At 44.4% G+C, this 26997-nt stretch overlaps 2 protein-coding genes across 2 annotated transcripts in view; both read right to left on the bottom strand.

Annotated features, from left to right (window-relative positions):
• ubash3ba (ubiquitin associated and SH3 domain containing Ba) overlaps positions 1-4269 on the bottom strand; it is a 49194-nt gene extending 44925 nt beyond the window's left edge. The window contains exon 1 of the mRNA XM_087807926.1: positions 3878-4269. Coding sequence (XP_087664052.1) covers positions 3878-4005 — 128 coding nt within the window. The 5' untranslated portion in view covers positions 4006-4269. The remainder of the gene's footprint in view (positions 1-3877) is intronic.
• Positions 4270-4588: 319 nt separating this feature from the next.
• On the bottom strand, positions 4589-17065 carry f11r.1 (F11 receptor, tandem duplicate 1). Its single transcript, XM_087807935.1, has 10 exons — positions 16846-17065; positions 9033-9092; positions 8743-8859; positions 7542-7682; positions 7127-7329; positions 6397-6499; positions 6087-6194; positions 5998-6010; positions 5867-5927; positions 4589-4930 (listed from the first exon to the last, which is right to left on the bottom strand). Exons 1-10 carry the CDS (start codon positions 16886-16888, stop codon positions 4895-4897), a joined length of 885 nt encoding a protein of 294 aa, XP_087664061.1. The 5' UTR covers positions 16889-17065; the 3' UTR covers positions 4589-4894.
• Positions 17066-26997: the final 9932 nt, after the last annotated feature.

Here is a 26997-nt window from a genome sequence, read left to right on the forward strand (position 1 = left end):
CTTGTTATGATGTTGTTACAATCGTGTTATGATGTTGTTATAATGTTGTTACGGTGTTGTTACAATCTTGTTATGATGTTGTTACAATCTTGTTATAATGTTGTTACAATCTTGTTATGATGTTGTTACAATCGTGTTATGATGTTGTTATAATGTAGTTACGGTGTTGTTACAATCTTGTTATGATGTTGTTACAATCTTGTTATGATGTTGTTATAATGTAGTTACGGTGTTGTTACAATCTTGTTATGATGTTGTTACAATCTTGTTATGATGTTGTTATAATGTAGTTATGGTGTTGTTACAATCTTGTTATGATGTTGTTACAATCTTGTTATGATGTTGTTACAATCTTGTTATGATGTTGTTATAATGTAGTTACGGTGTTGTTACAATCTTGTTATGATGTTGTTACAATCTTGTTATGATGTTGTTATAATGTAGTTACGGTGTTGTTACAATCTTGTTATGATGTTGTTACAATCTTGTTATGATGTTGTTATAATGTAGTTACAGTGTTGTTACAATCTCATTATAATGTTGTTACAATGTTGTTACGGTGTTGTTACAATCTTGTTATGATGTTGTTACAATCTTGTTATGATGTTGTTACAATCTTGTTATGATGTTGTTACAATCGTGTTATGATGTTGTTACAATCTTGTTATGATGTTGTTACAATCTTGTTATGATGTTGTTACAATCGTGTTATGATGTTGTTACAATCGTGTTATGATGTTGTTATAATGTAGTTACAGTGTTGTTACAATCTCATTATAATGTTGTTACAATGTTGTTACGGTGTTGTTACAATCTTGTTATGATGTTGTTACAATCTTGTTATGATGTTGTTACAATCTTGTTATGATGTTGTTATAATGTAGTTACGGTGTTGTTACAATGTTGTTATGATTTTGTTACAATCTTGTTATGATGTTGTTATAATGTAGTTACGGTGTTGTTACAATCTTGTTATGATGTTGTTACAATCTTGTTATAATGTTGTTACAATCGTGTTATGATGTTGTTATAATGTAGTTACGGTGTTGTTACAATCTTGTTATGATGTTGTTACAATCTTGTTATGATGTTGTTATAATGTAGTTACGGTGTTGTTACAATCTTGTTATGATGTTGTTACAATCTTGTTATAATGTTGTTACAATCGTGTTATGATGTTGTTATAATGTAGTTACGGTGTTGTTACAATCTTGTTATGATGTTGTTACAATCTTGTTATGATGTTGTTACAATCGTGTTATGATGTTGTTATAATGTAGTTACGGTGTTGTTACAATCTCATTATGATGTTTTTACAATTTTGTTACCATCTTGTTACAATCTTGTTAAAAAAAATGTTAAGATGTTGTTACAATCTCATTATAATGTTGTTACAATGTTGTTACGGTGTTGTTACAATCTTGTTATAATGTTGTTACAATGTTGTTACGGTGTTGTTACAATCTTGTTAAGATGTTGTTACAATGTTGTTATGGTGTTGTTACAATCTTGTTACAATCTCATTATAATGTTGTTACAATGTTGTTACCATGTTGTTACAATCTTGTTAAGATGTTGTTACAATGTTGTTATGGTGTTGTTACAATCTTGTTACAATCTCATTATAATGTTGTTACAATGTTGTTACCATGTTGTTACAATCTTGTTAAGATGTTGTTACAATGTTGTTATGGTGTTGTTACAATCTTGTTACAATCTCATTATAATGTTGTTACAATGTTGTTACCATGTTGTTACAATCTTGTTAAGATGTTGTTACAATCTCATTATAATGTTGTTACAATCTTGTTAAGATGTTGTTACGGTGTTGTAACAATCTTGTTACAATCTCATTATAATGCTCTTACAATGTTGTTACCATGTTGTTACAATCTTATTAAGATATCATTACCATGTTATTACAATCTTACTAAGATGTTGTTACCATGTTATTACAATGTCATTAAGATGTTGTTACAATCTTATTAAGATGTTGTTACGGTGTTGTACAGATGTACCTTAGGAGCTCCTGAAAATATTTCAATCGTATCGCGAGTGATCAAATATTTGATAAACAGGTTGTGATGTACATCATGTTTTCATGTCAATATAAATCAAAGGTTCATTCATTCATTATTAAGAAACACTCTTGATGGACAAACGATCCAATTTGTTTTTTTCAAGTGTAAACTAAATGAAATATACTTGCTAGCAAAGCGTCAAAGTGCTAGCATAGCGTTAAAGTGCTAGCATAGCATCACAGTGCTAGCATAGTGTTAAAGTGCTAGCATAGCATCACAGTGCTAGCATAGCGTTAAAGTGCTAGCATAGCATCACAGTGCTAGCATAGTGTTAAAGTGCCAGCATAGCATCACAGTGCTAGCATAGCGTTAAAGTGCCAGCATAGCATCACAGTGCTAGCATAGCGTTAAAGTGCTAGCATAGCATAAGAGACACGAACATTGAACTAAACTGATTTAAGATCAATCAAATATTTCTTATTCAAACAACAATTATCTTTTTTCAAAGTGTGTGTTTGTGTGTATATGTGTGTGTGTATGTGTATGTGATTATATGTGTATGTTTGTATGCTTATATACGAGTGTGTGGGTTTATATGTGGGTTGTGTGTAGTGAAGTGTAGTGTAGCATTCCGTGTCTGGATGTGTGTAGTGTTGTGTATTAGTAAGTTTAGTATAGTTTTGTGTCTGTAATTGTGTAGTGTATTATAATGTAGTGTTGAGTAGTGTAGTGAAATATTTTGTAGTGTATAATAATGTAGTGTTGATTAGTGTAGTGAATTATTGTGTAGTTACTGTGGTGTATTATTGTGTAGTGTATTATTGTATACTGTAGTGAATAATTATGTAGTGTTGAATAGTCTAGTGTATTATTGTGTACTGTAGTGTATTATTGTGTAGTGTTGAGTAGTGTAGTGAATAATTATGTAGTGTTGAATAGTCTAGTGTATTATTGTGTACTGTAGTGTATTATTGTGTAGTGTTGAGTAGTGTAGTGAATAATTATGTAGTGTTGAATAGTCTAGTGTATTATTGTGTAGTGTATGATTGTGTACTGTAGTGTATTCTTGTGTGTACTGTTGTGTATTATTATGTACTGTTGTGTATTATTATGTACTGTTGTGTACTGTAGTGTGTATAATTGTGTACTGTAGTGTGTATTATTGTGTACTGTAGTGTGTATTATTGTGTACTGTGGTGTACTGTAGTGTATTATTGTGTACTGTAGTGTGTACTGTTGTGTACTGTAGTGTGTATTATTGTGTACTGTGGTGTACCGTTGTGTACTGTAGTGTATTATTGTGTTTACTGTTGTGTACTGTAGTGTATTATTGTGTGTACTGTAGTGTGTATTATTGTGTACTGTTGTGTAATGTAGTGTATTATTGTGTGTACTGTAGTGTGTACTGTTGTGTACTGTAGTGTATTATTGTGTGTACTGTAGTGTGTATTATTGTGTACTGTAGTGTGTACTGTAGTGTGTAGTGTTGTGTGTTATTGTGTACTGTAGTGTATACTTGTGTACTGTAGTGTGTACTGTGTGTAGTGTGTGTACTGTAGTGTGTAGTGTTGTGTAGTGTGTGTACTGTAGTGTGTAGTGTTGTGTACTGTGTGTACTGTAGTGTGTAGTGTTGTGTAGTGTTGTGTACTGTGTGTACTGTAGTGTGTAGTGTTGTGTACTGTGTGTACTGTAGTGTGTAGTGTTGTGTAGTGTTGTGTACTGTAGTGTATTATTGTGTACTGTAGTGTATACTTGTGTACTGTAGTGTGTACTGTAGTGTGTGTACTGTAGTGTGTACTGTAGTGTGTACTGTAGTGTGTAGTGTTGTGTAGTGTTGTGTAGTGTTGTGTACTCACGCCCTGCTCTTAGGGAAGCCCATCGACAGCAACACGTCAAGAAAGGATCCATGTTTGCAGATGTTGCTGCGCGTCTGTCTTTGTCTCCTCGGCGTCACTTTGGCGTATAAATCTTCTCTGGCGGCCATGACTCACTGACTCACTGACTCACGACTCACTGACTCTGACTCTGACTCACTTCTCCATCCGGTCCTCTCCTCGCAGACTCGCTCGGTCCCGCAGACCCGCCGCGGCGTCACGAGCTTCCGTCACTCGCTGGTCACTCATGGCTTCCGGTCGAGCGGCTCGCACTTCCTGCCTCAGCGGCGCTTAAAGGGCCAGAGCGAGGGAGGAAATCAGAGTCTCTGGACGGTGTTTCGAGTCGGAGCGGAAAGTGTCGCGAGAGGCGGAAGCTGGAAAAGTCACATTTCCTGTCTCAGAAAGTGGGCGTGGACGCACTGCGCATGCGCCGCAGACACCGACGGTACGAGCCCATCATCTGTTTCCATGGCGACGTTTAGCGGGAAATATTTACTTTTAGGGATTTCTTTCTGGTTTTTAACGATTATATTGTATACTTTATAGTATATATTATATACTTTATAGTATATATTATATACACACGTGCAGGTTTATGTCATTTAACTAAATATCGACTTTAAATATAGTTTTACATTGTTTTCATGTATTTACGGATCATTTCATCTTTAACTCATTAAAAGTTTCAAAGACTTTTGTCGCAACAATTTTATTACACAACACACACAAAGTGACGACAACTGCTCGACAAACTCTTTACAGGAAACATGTTTAAATCCTCAGGAGGTCAAAGATCAACTGCTGGTGAAAAAGTGTAAAATCAAACGGAAGCGTTTTAGGTTCAAACACGACATTTAAAAATAAGGATAAAAAAGCCGATAAATATACACAACAGGAAGCAACGAACTCCCAGAATCCTTCAGCAGCAGCGGCGAGACGTTCGAGTCACGAGTGGAACTGAAGTCGAGCTCGTCTGCTCGCGGCGACAGGAAGTGGCGTTTAAACCACGAACGACGACTTCTGCTTGAACTCGCCCTGAAGACAAGACACCTGTAGAGTCACGAGAGGTTCCTGCACCAGGAGGATCTTCACGTGTTTTCAAATCATTCAAGCGTCAGTTTAGAAGGAAGTACTGTTGTGTACTGTAGTGTATTCTTGTGTGTACTGTAGTGTATTCTTGTGTGTACTGTAGTGTATTCTTGTGTGTACTGTAGTGTATTCTTGTGTGTACTGTAGTGTATTCTTGTGTGTACTGTAGTGTATTCTTGTGTGTACTGTAGTGTATTCTTGTGTGTACTGTAGTGTATTCTTGTGTGTACTGTAGTGTATTCTTGTTTGTACTGTAGTGTATTCTTGTGTGTACTGTAGTGTATTCTTGTGAGTACTGTAGTGTATTCTTGTGTGTACTGTAGTGTATTCTTGTGTGTACTGTAGTGTATTCTTGTGTGTACTGTAGTGTATTCTTGTGTGTACTGTAGTGTATTCTTGTGTGTACTGTAGTGTATTCTTGTGTGTACTGTAGTGTATTCTTGTGTGTACTGTAGTGTACTGTAGTGTATTCTTGTGTGTACTGTAGTGTATTCTTGTGTGTACTGTAGTGTATTCTTGCGTGTACTGTAGTGTATTCTTGTGTGTACTGTAGTGTATTCTTGCGTGTACTGTAGTGTATTCTTGTGTGTACTGTAGTGTATTCTTGTGTGTACTGTAGTGTATTCTTGTGTGTACTGTAGTGTATTCTTGCGTGTACTGTAGTGTATTCTTGTGTGTACTGTAGTGTATTCTTGTGTGTACTGTAGTGTATTCTTGTGTGTACTGTAGTGTATTCTTGTGTGTACTGTAGTGTATTCTTGTGTGTACTGTAGTGTATTCTTGTGTGTACTGTTGTGTATTTAACCAGGATTAAGAGAACTAAACTTCAAGAGATAAGAACACAGATGTCGATACAAAGATAAGCAGTAAAGATCGACTCACGTCTTCTTCTTCGCCGCCGTACACGGACGGCGGTTGATAAACCACGTTGGACTTGGATTTGCTGCAAAAGCGAGAGATTGAGTCGACGCTGGAGGAAAAAAGCAACAACACCACGAAGAAAAGCTTCTTACCTTTCGCTCTTCTCTGCGGAGGAGAAGAAAGAAAGAGTGAGATTCAGCTTCAGGTGAGATTCAGCTTCAGGTGAGACGCGAGTACTTACTGGGCAGGTAACCCTTCTTGTGAGCGTACCACAGGCCGCCGCCCAGCAGCAGCAGCAGCAGCAGCGCCACGATCACGCCGGCCACGATCCCTCCCGTGTTCACGTCGCCTGAGGTCACACAAGGTCAAAGGTCACGCTCCACGACCTCCACAAACCGACCTCACTGAACCCGTGTTCGTGTCACGAGGATCATGACGATCAGACTCGTGTTTGAACTCCTGCCTCAGACACAACATTTCCCACAATGCACGGCGGTGAGACGAGGAGCCACTAGAGGGCAGCATCTGTCGCACGACGATCATCAACTTACGGACTTCCATGCGGACGACCTTGCAGCGCTGAGCAGGACCTGCACTGTTGACGGCCTCGCAGTAGTACGACGCCGAGTCTGCCTTAGTCACGCGCGGGAACTCCTGTCGCACACAACACCATCAGCGCACACAACGACACCATCAGCGCACACAACGACACCATCACAACAACACCATCAGCACACAACGACACCATCAGCGCACACAACGACACCATCAGCGCACACAACGACACCATCACAACAACACCATCAGCGCACACAACGACACCATCAGCGCACACAACGACACCATCAGCGCACACAACGACACCATCAGCGCACACAACGACACCATCACAACAACACCATCAGCGCACACAACGACACCATCAGCGCACACAACGACACCATCACAACAACACCATCAGCGCACACAACAACACCATCAGCGCACACAACAACAACACCATCAGCGCACACAACAACAACACCATCAGCGCACACAACAACAACACCATCAGCGCACACAACAACAACACCATCAGCGCACACAACAACACGATCAGCGCACACAACAACAACACAACAACACGATCAGCGCACACAACAACACGATCAGCGCACACAACAACAACACAACAACACGATCAGCGCACACAACAACACGATCAGCGCACACAACAACAACACAACAACACGATCAGCGCACACAACAACAACACAACACAACAACACGGCGGTCGCGCACCAGTCGTCCACCGTCGCTGCTCATCTTGTAGCTGGCGTTCCTGAAGGCGGCGATCTTGCTCGGGTCGACCGGCAGCAGGACGCCATCTTTGTACCACTTGTACTGAGGCGGCGGCGAACCGTCGTTGTCGTGGCAACTCAGGAGGGTCTTCTTCCCCGTGGTCACCGAGGTGGGGATCCTGCAGAGGGGCACGGACGGCGCCACTGCAACACAAGTCCATGGGGTCACACGCCTGCGTCGAACCCTCCACCCCTGGACCAGACCCTTAGACCCTCAGACCCTTAGACCCTCAGACCCTCAGACCCTCAGACCCTCAGACCCTCAGACCCTCAGATCCTCAGACCCTCAGATCCTCAGATCCTCAGATCCTCAGACCCTCAGACCCTCAGACCCTCAGACCCTCAGACCCTCTCACCGAGAACCGTCAGCTTCACCGCCACGTCCGAGAACTGCTGGTTTCCTGAGACTTCGCAGCTGTAGACGCCGTTGTCTTTACGGGTCACTTTACTGAACCTCAGGTTGTTGTTGTACAAGGTCACCCTGGGCTTGTAGGAGGCTGTGGAGACACGGGTCAGAGGTCAGAACAGACGCCGGGTCAGAGATCAGAGGAGACACCGGGTCAGAGATCAGAGGATACACCGGGTCAGAGGTCAGAGGAGACACCGGGTCAGAGGTCAGAGGAGACACGGGTCAGAGGTCAGAGGAGACACCGGGTCAGAGGTCAGAGGAGACACCGGGTCAGAGGTCAGAGGAGACACCGGGTCAGAGGTCAGAGGAGACACCGGGTCAGAGCAGACGCCGGGTTAGAGGTCAGAGGAGACACGGGTCAGAGGTCAGAGGAGACACCGGGTCAGAGGTCAGAGGAGACACCGGGTCAGAGGAGAGACACAGGGTCAGAGGAGACGCCGGGTCAGAGGTCAGAGGAGACACCGGGTCAGAGGTCAGAGGAGAGACACAGGGTCAGAGAACGCCGGGTCAGAGGAGACGCCGGGTCAGAGGTCAGAGGAGACACCGGGTCAGAGGAGAGACACAGGGTCAGAGGAGACGCCGGGTCAGAGGTCAGAGGAGACACCGGGTCAGAGGTCAGAGGAGACACCGGGTCAGAGCAGACGCCGGGTTAGAGGTCAGAGGAGACACGGGTCAGAGGTCAGAGGAGACACCGGGTCAGAGGAGAGACACGGGTCAGAGGTCAGAGGAGACACCGGGTCAGAGGTCAGAGGAGAGACACGGGTCAGAGGTCAGAGGAGAGACACAGGGTCAGAGGAGACACGGGTCAGAGGTCAGAGGAGAGACACGGGTCAGAGGTCAAAGGAGACACCGGGTCAGAGGTCAGAGGAGAGACACGGGTCAGAGGTCAGAGGAGAGACACGGGTCAGAGGTCAGAGGAGAGACACAGGGTCAGAGGAGACACCGGGTCAGAGGTCAGAGGAGACACCGGGTCAGAGGTCAGAGGAGACACCGGGTCAGAGGTCAGAGGAGAGACACAGGGTCAGAGGAGACGCCGGGTCAGAGGAGACACCGGGTCAGAGGTCAGAGGAGACACCGGGTCAGAACCCACACCTGAGCATCAGGTGAGATCATGAAGAAGGTGGAGGTTCTTAATGTCAAGAACTCACCTGTAGGTTCTCCATCAAACACCACATACGTCTGAGATCCTTTTAAATCTTTGAACTTCCACTCCAGCCGGGCCTCGGGTCCGAAGTCTGCCGTGTAGGAGCAGGTGAGATCCACACCTGGGAGACAAGTCAACGTTGAACTACGACAAAGACCAACGACCTGAAAATGTTCACTTTCATCCAGAAAAACACTGCCCCCTGTCGGACGACTCGTGTCAGAGCAGCTGTGACGTCAAGCAGTTTTCAAGCCAAAGATCAAATACTTTCAAACTCATGTTCTATCGACTCACCTTCGTTCTCCTTCACCTTCACGTCTGCGTTGGAGGTCGAAGCCGTGAAGCCGTTCACACCTGGATGAAGGATTGAATGAAGTATTTATATTTAACAGTGAAAGTATTGCAGTATCTCCTGCACATGAACACGTCCACAGATGAAGGATTGAATGAAGTATTTATATTTAACAGTGAAAGTATTGTAGTATCTCCTGCACATGAACACGTCCACAGATGAAGGATTGAATGAAGTATTTATATTTAACAGTGAAAGTATTGCAGTATCTCCTGCACATGAACACGTCCACAGATGAAGGATTGAATGAAGTATTTATATTTAACAGTGAAAGTATTGCAGTATCTCCTGCACATGAACACGTCCACAGATGAAGGATTGAATGAAGTATTTATATTTAACAGTGAAAGTATTGCAGTATCTCCTGCACATGAACACGTCCACAGATGAAGGATTGAATGAAGTATTTATATTTAACAGTGAAAGTATTGCAGTATCTCCTGCACATGAACACGTCCACAGATGAAGGATTGAATGAAGTATTTATATTTAACAGTAAAAGTATTGCAGTATCTCCTGCACATGAACACGTCCACAGATGAAGGATTGAATGAAGTATTTATATTTAACAGTGAAAGTATTGCAGTATCTCCTGCACATGAACACGTCTACAGATGAAGGATTGAATGAAGTATTTATATTTAACAGTGAAAGTATTGCAGTATCTCCTGCACATGAACACGTCCACAGATGAAGGATTGAATGAAGTATTTATATTTAACAGTGAAAGTATTGCAGTATCTCTTGCACATGAACACGTCCACAGATGAAGGATTGAATGAAGTATTTATATTTAACAGTGAAAGTATTGCAGTATCTCCTGCACATGAACACGTCCACAGATGAAGGATTGAATGAAGTATTTATATTTAACAGTGAAAGTATTGCAGTATCTCCTGCACATGAACACGTCCACAGATGAAGGATTGAATGAAGTATTTATATTTAACAGTGAAAGTATTGCAGTATCTCCTGCACATGAACACGTCCACAGATGAAGGATTGAATGAAGTATTTATATTTAACAGTGAAAGTATTGCAGTATCTCCTGCACATGAACACGTCCACAGATGAAGGATTGAATGAAGTATTTATATTTAACAGTGAAAGTATTGCAGTATCTCCTGCACATGAACACGTCCACAGATGAAGGATTGAATGAAGTATTTATATTTAACAGTGAAAGTATTGCAGTATCTCCTGCACATGAACACGTCCACAGATGAAGGATTGAATGAAGTATTTATATTTAACAGTGAAAGTATTGCAGTATCTCCTGCACATGAACATCAGGAACACGTATCATGTTTGTTGAAACACTGACTGAATCATTTATAGAAACAAATGCAGGTCGAAGGAAGATTACGATGAACCAGAAACAGCAAAAGAATGCGTTGCAACACGAAGGCGCGTCAAGAGGAGAAAATGATTCATGACACGAGGCGTGATCTTCATTCCAGTCAAACTAGAAACTAGTTTCTATCAGATGTAAACATGTGGATCCAACGCCTGCTCTCGTGCGAACAATCTACTGGATCTGTTTATACGTTTAGATGTTTATATGTTTATATCTTTATACGTTTATCTAGATGTGTACATGTTTATATCTTTATACGTTTATCTAGATGTGTACATGTTTATATCTTTATACGTTTATCTAGATGTGTATATGTTTATATCTTTATACGTTTATCTAGATGTGTATATGTTTATATGTTTATACGTTTATCTAGATGTGTACATGTTTATATCTTTATACGTTTATCTAGATGTGTATATGTTTATATCTTTATACGTTTATCTAGATGTGTATATGTTTATATCTTTATACGTTTATCTAGATGTGTATATGTTTATATCTTTATACGTTTATCTAGATGTGTATATGTTTATATCTTTATACGTTTATCTAGATGTGTATATGTTTATATCTTTATACGTTTATCTAGATGTGTATATGTTTATATCTTTATACGTTTATCTAGATGTGTATATGTTTATATCTTTATACGTTTATCTAGATGTGTACATGTTTATATCTTTATATGTTTATCTAGATGTGTATATGTTTATATCTTTATACGTTTATCTAGATGTGTACATGTTTATATGTTTATACGTTTATCTAGATGTGTACATGTTTATATCTTTATACGTTTATCTAGATGTGTACATGTTTATATCTTTATACGTTTATCTAGATGTGTATATGTTTATATCTTTATACGTTTATCTAGATGTGTATATGTTTATATGTTTATACGTTTATCTAGATGTGTACATGTTTATATCTTTATACGTTTATCTAGATGTGTATATGTTTATATCTTTATACGTTTATCTAGATGTGTATATGTTTATATCTTTATACGTTTATCTAGATGTGTATATGTTTATATCTTTATACGTTTATCTAGATGTGTATATGTTTATATCTTTATACGTTTATCTAGATGTGTATATGTTTATATCTTTATACGTTTATCTAGATGTGTATATGTTTATATCTTTATACGTTTATCTAGATGTGTATATGTTTATATCTTTATACGTTTATCTAGATGTGTACATGTTTATATCTTTATATGTTTATCTAGATGTGTATATGTTTATATCTTTATACGTTTATCTAGATGTGTACATGTTTATATGTTTATACGTTTATCTAGATGTGTACATGTTTATATCTTTATACGTTTATCTAGATGTGTATATGTTTATATCTTTATACGTTTATCTAGATGTGTACATGTTTATATCTTTATACGTTTATCTAGATGTGTACATGTTTATATCTTTATACGTTTATCTAGATGTGTATATGTTTATACGTTTATAGGTTAGGTTAGGTAGAACTTTATTGAAATTGTTTTATATTGTTTATACGTCGACGCGTCCATCTATACGTCGACGCGTCCATCTATACGTCCATCTATACGTCGACACGTCCATCTATACGTCGTCGCGTCCATCTATACGTCGACGCGTCCATCTATACGTCCATCTATACGTCGACGCGTCCATCTATACGTCGTCGCGTCCATCTATACGTCGTAGCGTCCATCTATACGTCGACGCGTCCATCTATACGTCCATCTATACGTCGACACGTCCATCTATACGTCGTCGCGTCCATCTATACGTCGTAGCGTCCATCTATACGTCGACGCGTCCATCTATACGTCGACGCGTCCATCTATACGTCGACGCGTCCATCTATACGTCCATCTATACGTCGACGCGTCCATCTATACATCGACGCGTCCATCTATACGTCGACGCGTCCATCTATACGTCCATCTATACGTCGACGCGTCCATCTATACATCGACACGTCCATCTATACGTCGACGCGTCCATCTATACGTCGACGCGTCCATCTATACGTCGACGCGTCCATCTATACGTCCATCTATACGTCGACGCGTCCATCTATACGTCGACGCGTCCATCTATACGTCGTAGCGTCCATCTATACGTCGACGCGTCCATCTATACGTCGACGCGTCCATCTATACGTCGACGCGTCCATCTATACGTCGACGCGTCCATCTATACGTCGACGCGTCCATCTATACGTCGTAGCGTCCATCTATACGTCGACGCGTCCATCTATACGTCGACGCGTCCATCTATACGTCGACGCGTCCATCTATACGTCGACGCGTCCATCTATACGTCGACGCGTCCATCTATACGTCGACGCGTCCATCTATACGTCCATCTATACGTCGACGCGTCCATCTATACGTCGACGCGTCCATCTATACGTCGACGCGTCCATCTATACGTCGACGCGTCCATCTATACGTCCATCTATACGTCGACGCGTCCATCTATACGTCGACGCGTCCATCTATACGTCGTAGCGTCCATCTATACGTCGACGCGTCCATCTATACGTCGTAGCGTCCATCTATACGTCGACGCGTCCATCTATACGTCGACGCGTCCATCTATACGTCGACGCGTCCATCTATACGTCGACGCGTCCATCTATACGTCCATCTGTACGTCGACGCGTCCATCTATACGTCGACGCGTCCATCTATACGTCCATCTGTACGTCGACGCGTCCATCTATACGTCGACGCGTCCATCTATACGTCGACGCGTCCATCTATACGTCCATCTGTACGTCGACGCGTCCATCTATACGTCGACGCGTCCATCTGTACGTCGACGCGTCCATCTGTACGTCGACGCGTCCATCTATACGTCGACGCGTCCATCTATACGTCGACGCGTCCATCTATACGTCGACGCGTCCATCTATACGTCGACGCGTCCATCTATACGTCGACGCGTCCGTCTATACGTCCATCTGTACGTCGACGCGTCCATCTATACGTCGACGCGTCCATCTGTACGTCGACGCGTCCATCTATACGTCGACGCGTCCATCTATACGTCGACGCGTCCATCTGTACGTCGACGCGTCCATCTGTACGTCGACGCGTCCATCTGTACGTCGACGCGTCCATCTATACGTCGACGCGTCCATCTATACGTCGACGCGTCCATCTATACGTCGACGCGTCCATCTATACGTCCATCTGTACGTCGACGCGTCCATCTATACGTCGACGCGTCCATCTATACGTCGACGCGTCCATCTATACGTCGACGCGTCCATCTGTACGTCGACGCGTCCATCTATACGTCGACGCGTCCATCTATACGTCGACGCGTCCATCTATACGTCGACGCGTCCATCTATACGTCGACGCGTCCATCTATACGTCGACGCGTCCATCTGTACGTCGACGCGTCCATCTGTACGTCGACGCGTCCATCTGTACGTCGACGCGTCCATCTATACGTCGACGCGTCCATCTATACGTCGACGCGTCCATCTATACGTCCATCTGTACGTCGACACGTCCATCTATACGTTGACACGTCCATCTATACGTCGACGCGTCCATCTATACGTCGACACGTTCATCTATACGTCCATCTGTACGTCGACACGTCCATCTATACGTCGACGCGTCCATCTATACGTCCATCTGTACGTCGACACGTCCATCTATACGTCGACGCGTCCATCTATACGTCCATCTGTACGTCGACACGTCCATCTATACGTCGACGCGTCCATCTATACGTCGACGCGTCCATCTATACGTCCATCTGTACGTCGACACGTCCATCTATACGTCGACGCGTCCATCTATACGTCCATCTGTACGTCGACACGTCCATCTATACGTCGACGCGTCCATCTATACGTCCATCTGTACGTCGACACGTCCATCTATACGTCGACGCGTCCATCTATACGTCGACGCGTCCATCTGTACGTCGACGCGTCCATCTATACGTCGACGCGTCCATCTATACGTCGACGCGTCCATCTATACGTCGACGCGTCCATCTATACGTCGACGCGTCCATCTATACGTCGACGCGTCCATCTATACGTCGACGCGTCCATCTGTACGTCGACGCGTCCATCTATACGTCGACGCGTCCATCTATACGTCGACGCGTCCATCTATACGTCGACGCGTCCATCTATACGTCGACGCGTCCATCTATACGTCGACGCGTCCATCTATACGTCGACGCGTCCATCTATACGTCGACGCGTCCATCTATACGTCGACGCGTCCATCTATACGTCGACGCGTCCATCTATACGTCGACGCGTCCATCTATACGTCGACGCGTCCATCTATACGTCGACGCGTCCATCTATACGTCGACGCGTCCATCTATACGTCGACGCGTCCATCTATACGTCGACGCGTCCATCTATACGTCGACGCGTCCATCTATACGTCGACGCGTCCATCTATACGTCGACGCGTCCATCTATACGTCGACGCGTCCATCTTTACGTCGACGCGTCCATCTGTACGTCGACGCGTCCATCTGTACGTCGACGCGTCCATCTATACGTCGACGCGTCCATCTATACGTCGACGCGTCCATCTATACGTCCATCTGTACGTCGACACGTCCATCTATACGTCGACACGTCCATCTATACGTCGACGCGTCCATCTATACGTCGACACGTTCATCTATACGTCCATCTGTACGTCGACACGTCCATCTATACGTCGACGCGTCCATCTATACGTCCATCTGTACGTCGACACGTCCATCTATACGTCGACGCGTCCATCTATACGTCCATCTGTACGTCGACACGTCCATCTATACGTCGACGCGTCCATCTATACGTCGACGCGTCCATCTATACGTCCATCTGTACGTCGACACGTCCATCTATACGTCGACGCGTCCATCTATACGTCCATCTGTACGTCGACACGTCCATCTATACGTCGACGCGTCCATCTATACGTCGACGCGTCCATCTATACGTCGACGCGTCCATCTATACGTCGACGCGTCCATCTGTACGTCGACGCGTCCATCTATACGTCGACGCGTCCATCTATACGTCGACGCGTCCATCTATACGTCGACGCGTCCATCTGTACGTCGACGCGTCCATCTATACGTCGACGCGTCCATCTATACGTCGACGCGTCCATCTATACGTCGACGCGTCCATCTATACGTCGACGCGTCCATCTATACGTCGACGCGTCCATCTATACGTCGTCGCGTCCATCTATACGTCGACGCGTCCATCTATACGTCGTCGCGTCCATCTATACGTCGACGCGTCCATCTATACGTCGACGCGTCCATCTATACGTCGACGCGTCCATCTATACGTCGACGCGTCCATCTATACGTCGACGCGTCCATCTATACGTCGACGCGTCCATCTATACGTCGACGCGTTCATCTATACGTTATACGTTAAAATAAAAAGTAAATGAAATTAAATATAAAGATTTACATTTATTATAAATATATTAACTGATTAAATATCACGAAACTAAGATCCACTTTTAGGTCATATTTACCTTTAAGCTACATTAGCATCAGGAATAATGACATTGTAAATGTTTTTTCTTTGACATTTAAATTAAGTAAAGTCGTAAGTTAATGAAAACGTCCTAAAAGTCAAGTTAGTAACAAGTATATTTATGTTATTACTCAACCTAGTCTGCGTTAATGTTCTATAATTAAATATATAAAGTTTAATTTAGCATGATTAGCCGCGTTAGCATTTTAGCAGAACTAGCTGTTGAGCTACATTAGCATTTCCGCTCACAGGTGAAACTAAGAGATATTTTAAGTCAATAAAAATAAATCATTTCTGATTAAAACACGCGCTTGAAACCTCGTCATGTAACGCGTGTAGAAATCTATTGTAGATTCAAGTAAACAACGAACACGGAGTTTATTCAAACATCTCAAGTTCCTAAATCAACTCTATAAACACATTTAAACAAACTTTAAATCCTGACGTTGAGCTTCTACTACAAGCGCAGCAGACATTTTCCTTCGAAACTTCTCTTGCATTACAGTATTTACGGTAGAGCAGAAAAACACCTGACGTCACTTTCTCTCTACAATGGACTTTAGAACCGAGTTAAGAGTTAAGAGTTAAAAGAGTTACGAGTTAAAAGAGTTAAGAGTTAAAAGAGTTAAGAGTTAAAAGAGTCAAACACACCGAGAGTCGAGTCTTTGTTTCTAACATTCAAGATGTTTGTTCGACTGAGGATCAGTTCGATGTCACAGGTGAACCAGGCCCTGAACGCACCACGAAGTTACAATTAAACTCTTTTTCTCGACAATATTCACGTGTTTTAGTTTTAAAACTTAACTTCAAAACACAAACGTCTCAGTAGATCTTTGCACCTGAAACACCTGTGGACTCACCTGTCGAGAACAGAGACGCGCAGAGTATCCAGCAGAGCAACATGGCGGCTCGAGGTCCAGCAACAAACAAAGTTCTGCAGGTGAGGAGAACAGGTGAGGAGGACAGGTGAGGAGGACAGGTGAAGTGAACAGGTGAGGAGGACAGGTGAGGAGAACAGGTGAGGAGGACAGGTGAGGAGAACAGGTGAAGTGAACAGGTGAGGAGGACAGGTGAAGAGTCTATTGTCGAACACAGCGACGGGCGAGTATCACCTGAGGAGTCCGCCCAGGTGCTGCTCACTTCCGGTAAGAGGATCCTCTTGACGCCGCGTCACGAACCAGAAAGTCCGGTTTGTTTCGAGCGTCAAACACGAGTCGATGATTAACCAGGTATGACGCGCGCTCGCGCACACTTACACACACACAGACACACACACACACACACGCACGCACGCACGCACACACACGCACGCACACACACGCGCACACGCGCACGCACACACACACCCATGATATAGCTTAGATTAGATTAGTTTCACTTTGTGTTTTGAACTTCTTTGTTTTTCGAGTAAATACTTGATATAATTATTATTATATTTATTATTTATTATATATAATTATATTTAATATGTCATCATATCTTGAGTCGTTCTTGTTCTTTCATGCATCGTGTTGTTACAGCAGGTTGTTGATTAGACATGAGTTAAGTTAACTGTAACTTTACCTTAACTTTAATGTTACTCTCACCTGAGTCTACTGTGACTCACCTGAGTCTACTGTGACTCACCTGATGCTGCTGTGACTCACCTGTGACTGCTGTGACTCACCTGTGACTCACCTGTGACTGCTGTGACTCACCTGTGACTCACCTGTGACTGCTGTGACTCACCTGTGACTGCTGTGACTCACCTGATGCTGCTGTGACTCACCTGATGCTGCTGTGACTCACCTGTGACTGCTGTGACTCACCTGTGACTGCTGTGACTCACCTGTGACTGCTGTGACTCACCTGATGCTGCTGTGACTCACCTGTGACTGCTGTGACTCACCTGTGACTGCTGTGACTCACCTGATGCTGCTGTGACTCACCTGATGCTGCTGTGACTCACCTGTGACTGCTGTGACTCACCTGTGACTGCTGTGACTCACCTGTGACTGCTGTGACTCACCTGATGCTGCTGTGACTCACCTGTGACTGCTGTGACTCACCTGTGACTGCTGTGACTCACCTGATGCTGCTGTGACTCACCTGTGACTACTGTGACTCACCTGATGCTGCTGTGACTCACCTGTGACTGCTGTGACTCACCTGTGACTGCTGTGACTCACCTGATGCTGCTGTGACTCACCTGTGACTGCTGTGACTCACCTGTGACTGCTGTGACTGCTGTGACTCACCTGTGACTCACCTGTGACTGCTGTGACTCACCTGTGACTCACCTGAGTCTACTGTGACTCACCTGATGCTGCTGTGACTCACCTGATGCTGCTGTGACTCACCTGATACTGCTGTGACTCACCTGTGACTGCTGTGACTCACCTGTGACTGCTGTGACTCACCTGTGACTGCTGTGACTCACCTGTGACTGCTGTGACTCACCTGATGCTGCTGTGACTCACCTGATGCTGCTGTGACTCACCTGATGCTGCTGTGACTCACCTGTGACTCACCTGTGACTGCTGTGACTCACCTGTGACTGCTGTGACTCACCTGTGACTCACCTGTGACTGCTGTGACTCACCTGATGCTGCTGTGACTCACCTGTGACTACTGTGACTCACCTGATGCTGCTGTGACTCACCTGTGACTGCTGTGACTCACCTGTGACTACTGTGACTCACCTGTGACTACTGTGACTCACCTGATGCTGCTGTGACTCACCTGAGTCTACTGTGACTCACCTGATGCTGCTGTGACTCACCTGAGTCTACTGTGACTCACCTGATGCTGCTGTGACTCACCTGATGCTGCTGTGACTCACCTGATGCTGCTGTGACTCACCTGTGACTGCTGTGACTCACCTGTGACTGCTGTGACTCACCTGAGTCTACTGTGACTCACCTGATGCTGCTGTGACTCACCTGATGCTGCTGTGACTCACCTGTGACTGCTGTGACTCACCTGATGCTGCTGTGACTCACCTGTGACTGCTGTGACTCACCTGATGCTGCTGTGACTCACCTGATGCTGCTGTGACTCACCTGTGACTGCTGTGACTCACCTGAGTCTACTGTGACTCACCTGATGCTGCTGTGACTCACCTGTGACTGCTGTGACTCACCTGAGTCTACTGTGACTCACCTGATGCTGCTGTGACTCACCTGATGCTGCTGTGACTCACCTGTGACTGCTGTGACTCACCTGTGACTGCTGTGACTCACCTGTGACTGCTGTGACTCACCTGTGACTCACCTGTGACTGCTGTGACTCACCTGTGACTCACCTGAGTCTACTGTGACTCACCTGATGCTGCTGTGACTCACCTGTGACTGCTGTGACTCACCTGAGTCTACTGTGACTCACCTGTGACTGCTGTGACTCACCTGTGACTGCTGTGACTCACCTGTGACTGCTGTGACTCACCTGATGCTGCTGTGACTCACCTGATGCTGCTGTGACTCACCTGATGCTGCTGTGACTCACCTGTGACTGCTGTGACTCACCTGTGACTGCTGTGACTCACCTGTGACTGCTGTGACTCACCTGTGACTGCTGTGACTCACCTGATGCTGCTGTGACTCACCTGATGCTGCTGTGACTCACCTGATGCTGCTGTGACTCACCTGATGCTGTTGTGACTCACCTGATGCTGCCGTGACTCACCTGATGCTGCTGTGACTCACCTGTGACTACTGTGACTCACCTGATGCTGCTGTGACTCACCTGTGACTACTGTGACTCACCTGATGCTGCTGTGACTCACCTGAGTCTACTGTGACTCACCTGTGACTCACCTGAGTCTACTGTGACTCACCTGAGTCTACTGTGACTCACCTGAGTCTACTGTGACTCACCTGTGACTACTGTGACTCACCTGATGCTGCTGTGACTCACCTGAGTCTACTGTGACTCACCTGATGCTGCTGTGACTCACCTGAGTCTACTGTGACTCACCTGATGCTGCTGTGACTCACCTGATGCTGCTGTGACTCACCTGATGCTGCTGTGACTCACCTGAGTCTACTGTGACTCACCTGATGCTGCTGTGACTCACCTGTGACTGCTGTGACTCACCTGAGTCTACTGTGACTCACCTGATGCTGCTGTGACTCACCTGATGCTGCTGTGACTCACCTGAGTCTACTGTGACTCACCTGATGCTGCTGTGACTCACCTGAGTCTACTGTGACTCACCTGATGCTGCTGTGACTCACCTGTGACTCACCTGATGCTGCTGTGACTCACCTGATGCTGCTGTGACTCACCTGAGTCTACTGTGACTCACCTGATGCTGCTGTGACTCACCTGTGACTGCTGTGACTCACCTGTGACTACTGTGACTCACCTGTGACTGCTGTGACTCACCTGTGACTGCTGTGACTCACCTGTGACTACTGTGACTCACCTGATGCTGCTGTGACTCACCTGATGCTGCTGTGACTCACCTGTGACTGCTGTGACTCACCTGTGACTCACCTGTGACTCACCTGTGACTCACCTGTTACTGCTGTGACTCACCTGTGACTCACCTGTTACTGCTGTGACTCACCTGTGACTCACCTGTGACTGCTGTGACTCACCTGTGACTGCTGTGACTCACCTGTGACTGCTGTGACTCACCTGTGACTGCTGTGACTCACCTGTGACTCACCTGTGACTGCTGTGACTCACCTGTGACTGCTGTGACTCACCTGAGTCTACTGTGACTCACCTGTGACTCACCTGTGACTGCTGTGACTCACCTGTGACTGCTGTGACTCACCTGAGTCTACTGTGACTCACCTGTGACTCACCTGTGACTGCTGTGACTCACCTGTGACTGCTGTGACTCACCTGAGTCTACTGTGACTGCTGTGACTCACCTGTGACTGCTGTGACTCACCTGTGACTGCTGTGACTCACCTGTGACTGCTGTGACTCACCTGAGTCTACTGTGACTCACCTGTGACTCACCTGTGACTGCTGTGACTCACCTGTGACTGCTGTGACTCACCTGTGACTGCTGTGACTCACCTGAGTCTACTGTGACTCACCTGTGACTCACCTGTGACTGCTGTGACTCACCTGTGACTGCTGTGACTCACCTGTGACTGCTGTGACTCACCTGAGTCTACTGTGACTCACCTGTGACTGCTGTGACTCACCTGTGACTGCTGTGACTCACCTGTGACTGCTGTGACTCACCTGAGTCTACTGTGACTCACCTGTGACTCACCTGAGTCTACTGTGACTCACCTGAGTCTACTGTGACTCACCTGAGTCTACTGTGACTCACCTGTGACTCACCTGAGTCTACTGTGACTCACCTGAGTCTACTGTGACTCACCTGTGACTCACCTGTGACTGCTGTGACTCACCTGTGACTGCTGTGACTCACCTGAGTCTACTGTGACTCACCTGTGACTCACCTGAGTCTACTGTGACTCACCTGAGTCTACTGTGACTCACCTGAGTCTACTGTGACTCACCTGTGACTCACCTGAGTCTACTGTGACTCACCTGAGTCTACTGTGACTCACCTGTGACTCACCTGTGACTGCTGTGACTCACCTGAGTCTACTGTGACAATAAAGAGTAACAATAAAGAAAACATTTGTGTTGATAAATCTCGTTTATTCATGTCGTTTCAATCTTAACTAAACAAGTCAGTTTTAGTCCCATAATGCACTGCAACAGTGAAAGATTGTAATCATGTTTAAATGTCAATTGAAACCATCTCGTCTGGTTTCACCTGCGACAGGTGAGTTCTTTTCACTCACAGATGTTTGAGATTCTTGTTTATTCTGAGGTCCAGAAATGTTTCTGGCGCCCCCGCGCGTCATGACCGTGTAACTGCAGTGTTGATGATAAAGTTTATTGAACAATAAAATGTATCAATAAATGTCTAAAACAACCTCGTGAAGGTTCAGGTTACATCAGACCAGGTGTACATTCACCTCCTCCTCTCCTCTCCTCTCCTCTCTTTCTCTTCCTCTCCTCTCCTCTCCTCTCCTCTCCTCTCCTCTCCTCTCCTCTCCTCTCTTTCTCCTCCTATTCTCTCCTCTCCTCTCCTCTCCTCTCCTCTCTTTCTCCTCCTATTCTCTCCTCTCCTCTCCTCTCCTCTCCTCTCCTCTCCTCTCTTTCTCCTCCTATTCTCTCCTCTCCTCTCCTCTCCTCTCTCCTCTCTCCTCTCCTCTCCTCTCCTCTCTCCTCTCTTTCTCCTCCTCTCCTCTCCTCTCAATACAATGAACTACATGTGAGCATAAATACTTTTTTATACTTGAATTCATGCATTGTTGTGTTACTTTGTCAGCTCCGCTACACAAACGCACGTGCATACACACACACACATGTATACACACATACGTACACACACACGCGCGCACACATGTATACACACATACGTACACACATACGTACACACATACGTACACACATACGTACACACACACGCGCGCACACATGTATACACACATACGTACACACATACGTACACACATACGTACACACACACGCGCGCACACATGTATACACACATGTATACACACACACGTGCACACACACGCGCACACACACAAACACAGTTTATGTTCAGTATAATATTATAGTAATAATATAGTAATAGAGTCAGAGCAGGTCCAGAGTAACAATAACAAGACTATGATAATAACACAGTAATAGAGTCAGAGCAGGTCCAGAGTAACAATAACAAGACTATGATAATAACACAGTAATAGAGTCAGAGCAGGTCCAGAGTAACAATAACAAGACTATGATAATAACACAGTAATAGAGTCAGAGCAGGTGCAGGTCCAGGATCAGAGGAAGTGAGATGAAGGTCAGGATCAGGATCATAGCACTGCAGTCGTGTAACTGGAGACTCCAGGACGAGCAGGGAAGCAGCAGCTCTGACAGCAAATAGATGACAGAGATTAAAACACAGATCAAGGTCAGTCAAGAAAACACAGATCAAGGTCAGTCAAGAAAACACAGATCAAAGTCAGTCAAGAAAACACAGATCAAAGTCAGTCAAGAAAACACAGATCAAAGTCAGTCAAGAAAACACAGATCAAAGTCAGTCAAGAAAACACAGATCAAAGTCAGTCAAGAAAACACAGATCAAAGTCAGTCAAGAAAACACAGATCAAGGTCAGTCAAGAAAACACAGATCAAAGTCAGTCAAGAAAACACAGATCAAAGTCAGTCAAGAAAACACACATCAAAGTCAGTCAAGAAAACACAGATCAAGGTCAGTCAAGAAAACACAGATCAAAGTCAGTCAAGAAAACACAGATCAAAGTCAGTCAAGAAAACACAGATCAAGGTCAGTCAAGAAAACACAGATCAAAGTCAGTCAAGAAAACACAGATCAAAGTCAGTCAAGAAAACACACATCAAAGTCAGTCAAGAAAACACAGATCAAGGTCAGTCAAGAAAACACAGATCAAGGTCAGTCAAGAAAACACAGATCAAGGTCAGTCAAGAAAACACAGATCAAAGTCAGTCAAGAAAACACAGATCAAAGTCAGTCAAGAAAACACACATCAAAGTCAGTCAAGAAAACACAGATCAAGGTCAGTCAAGAAAACACAGATCAAGGTCAGTCAAGAAAACACAGATCAAGGTCAGTCAAGAAAACAGATCAAGACGATCATGTCAATCAATCTCTCTGACGACAACACAAAGTGAACTCACTCTTCTCGATGACCCAGGTCTTGGAGGCGGTGCTGGTGGGCGTGTCCACAGGTGAGATGTTGCAGGTGAAGTTGGACCTGCCTTTGGGCAAGTCTTTGAACAGCAGGCGACAGATGTCGGGGGCGAACAGACGCGTTCTGGCGCGGGTCCTGAACGCGGCCGGCTGCTCCTCGTCCGGGTCGGTGCTGTCCAGCAGTCGCTCGCCTTGAGTGAACCTGCAGGAGGCGCCGCTGGACGCGGCAGGAAGTGCGTACTTGCAGTCGACCCTCAGGTGGTGCTCGCCCACCGCGCAGTAGCTCATCTGGACCACCTTCTGCGCCGACGCCAGGCCTGACACGGGACACACCAGCTCATGAGGTCACGACCTTCAGTCTGGTTACCTCCAGGTTTCTGCGCGTTACTTTCAAATGTTATTTCATTCTTCAGATCAAAGCACTTGGAAATAATTAAATAAGATTTAAAACATGTTCAAATGTTTGAATGAATCCAAACATCCGTAGATGTTCCACAAACATCCGTAGATGTTCCACAAACATCCGTAGATGTTCCACAAACATCCGTCGATGTTCCACAAACATCCGTCGATGTTCCACGAACATCCGTAGATGTTCCACAAACATCCATAGATGTTCCACAAACATCCGTCGATGTTCCACGAACATCCGTCGATGTTCCACGAACATCCGTCGATGTTCCACGAACATCCGTAGATGTTCCACAAACATCCGTCGATGTTCCACAAACATCCGTAGATGTTCCACAAACATCCGTAGATGTTCCACAAACATCCGTAGATGTTCCACAAACATCCGTAGATGTTCCACAAACATCCGTAGATGTTCCACAAACATCCGTAGATGTTCCACAAACATCCGTCGATGTTCCACGAACATCCGTAGATGTTCCACGAACATCCGTCGATGTTCCACGAACATCCGTAGATGTTCCACAAACATCCGTAGATGTTCCACAAACATCCGTCGATGTTCCACGAACATCCGTAGATGTTCCACGAACATCCGTCGATGTTCCACGAACATCCGTAGATGTTCCACAAACATCCATAGATGTTCCACAAACATCCGTCGATGTTCCACGAACATCCGTCGATGTTCCACGAACATCCGTCGATGTTCCACGAACATCCGTAGATGTTCCACAAACATCCATAGATGTTCCACAAACATCCGTCGATGTTCCACAAACATCCGTAGATGTTCCACGAACATCCGTCGATGTTCCACGAACATCCGTAGATGTTCCACAAACATCCGTAGATGTTCCACAAACATCCGTCGATGTTCCACAAACATCCGTAGATGTTCCACAAACATCCGTAGATGTTCCACAAACATCCGTAGATGTTCCACAAACATCCGTAGATGTTCCACAAACATCCGTAGATGTTCCACAAACATCCGTCGATGTTCCACAAACATCCGTAGATGTTCCACAAACATCCGTCGATGTTCCACAAACATCCGTAGATGTTCCACAAACATCCGTCGATGTTCCACAAACATCCGTAGATGTTCCACAAACATCCGTAGATGTTCCACAAACATCCGTAGATGTTCCACAAACATCCGTCGATGTTCCACGAACATCCGTAGATGTTCCACAAACATCCGTAGATGTTCCACAAACATCCGTAGATGTTCCACAAACATCCGTAGATGTTCCACAAACATCCGTAGATGTTCCACAAACATCCGTCGATGTTCCACAAACATCCGTCAAGGTCTCACCGAGCAGCAGCGCCGCAGTCAGAGCCAACATCTCGCCCTGAAGTTCAGATCCGCTGAGTCGCTGGAGAAAGTTCCTGGAGCGACGAGAGAGTGAAGCCGGTGCGGCGGCTCTGCAGTGATGATGCCGGAGAGAGAGAGTAGAGGTCGACGGATGGACGAGTCACGGGGGGGGCTTTGTTTCTCAGCGTTGCATAAGGAGGTCTATTGATTTTGTTCTCTTGTGAAGGAGGTCGATCGTCACCTTCCGCGACTTTAAAACACATTTATAACAACTCGACTCACGTTTCCTCGACTCGTACGATAGTCGCTGAAGGTTTGAATGACACAAGCTTCTGGATGTACTTGTTCTTCCTTGCAAAAGAAACCATTGGATACAGTTTTTTTTACTTGATTTAAAATTTAAATGAAAAAATTAAAAAAGTCGATAATTTTGCAAACGTGATTTAAATCTGGATGATTTCATAGAAATAATGTCAAAATAACATTTAAAGTGTTCGTGTCTTCATATTTCCACACATTACAAAAGTATTAAACATTGAAGTTTTCACCAGAGACGGAACATACCTCTCTAATCGTTCAGGTGTGTTGACGTTAGCTTGTTAGCTCGTAAGCTCGTTAGCTTGTTAGCTTGTTAGCTCGTCAGCTCGTTAGCTTGTTAGCTCCTGAGCTCGTTAGCTTGTTAGCACCTGAGCTCGTTAGCTTGTTAGCTCGTGATCTCGTTAGCCCAATAGCTTGTTAGCTCGTCAGCTAGTTAGCTTGTTAGCTCATCAGCTCGTGATAAAGACATGAATGTATCATCATGATGATACATTCATGTGTTCATCATGGTGTTACATTCATGTGTTCATCATGGTGTTACATTCATGTCTTCATCATGGTGATACATTCATGTCTCCATCATAGTGTAACATTCATGTCTTCATCATGTATTACATTCATGTCTTCATCATGATGATACATTCATGTCTTCATCATGATGTTACATTCATGTCTCCATCATAGTGTAACATTCATGTCTTCATCATGTATTACATTCATGTCTTCATCATGATGTTACATTCATGTCTCCATCATAGTGTAACATTCATGTCTTCATCATGTATTACATTCATGTCTTCATCATGATGTTACATTCATGTCTCCATCATAGTGTAACATTCATGTCTTCATCATGTATTACATTCATGTCTTCATCATGATGATACATTCATGTCTTCATCATGATGTTACATTCATGTCTCCATCATAGTGTAACATTCATGTCTTCATCATGTATTACATTCATGTCTTCATCATGATGTTACATTCATGTCTTCATCATGATGTTACATTCATGTCTTCATCATGTGTTACATTCATGTCTTCATCATGATGATACGTTCATGTCTCCATCATAGTGTAACATTCATGTCTTCATCATGTATTACATTCATGTCTTCATCATGATGATACGTTCATGTCTTCATCATGTGTTACATTCATGTCTTCATCATGATGATACGTTCATGTCTCCATCATAGTGTAACATTCATGTCTTCATCATGTATTACATTCATGTCTTCATCATGATGATACATTCATGTCTTCATC

Source organism: Callionymus lyra, chromosome 14 (genome assembly GCF_982586985.1).
Source record: "Callionymus lyra chromosome 14, fCalLyr1.hap1.1, whole genome shotgun sequence".
NCBI lineage: Eukaryota > Metazoa > Chordata > Actinopteri > Syngnathiformes > Callionymidae > Callionymus > Callionymus lyra.

Excerpts from the sequence above, each read along its gene's own strand:
- f11r.1 (XM_087807935.1), bottom strand. The coding sequence starts at position 16,888 with ATGTTGCTCTGCTGGATACTCTGCGCGTCTCTGTTCTCGACAG. Across the intron at positions 7,330-7,541 it reads GGTGAAGCTGACGGTTCTCG|TGGCGCCGTCCGTGCCCCTC; the intron begins GTGAGAGGGTCT and ends CTTGTGTTGCAG. Across the intron at positions 6,195-6,396 it reads GGTCGTCCGCATGGAAGTCC|GCGACGTGAACACGGGAGGG; the intron begins GTAAGTTGATGA and ends GTGTGACCTCAG.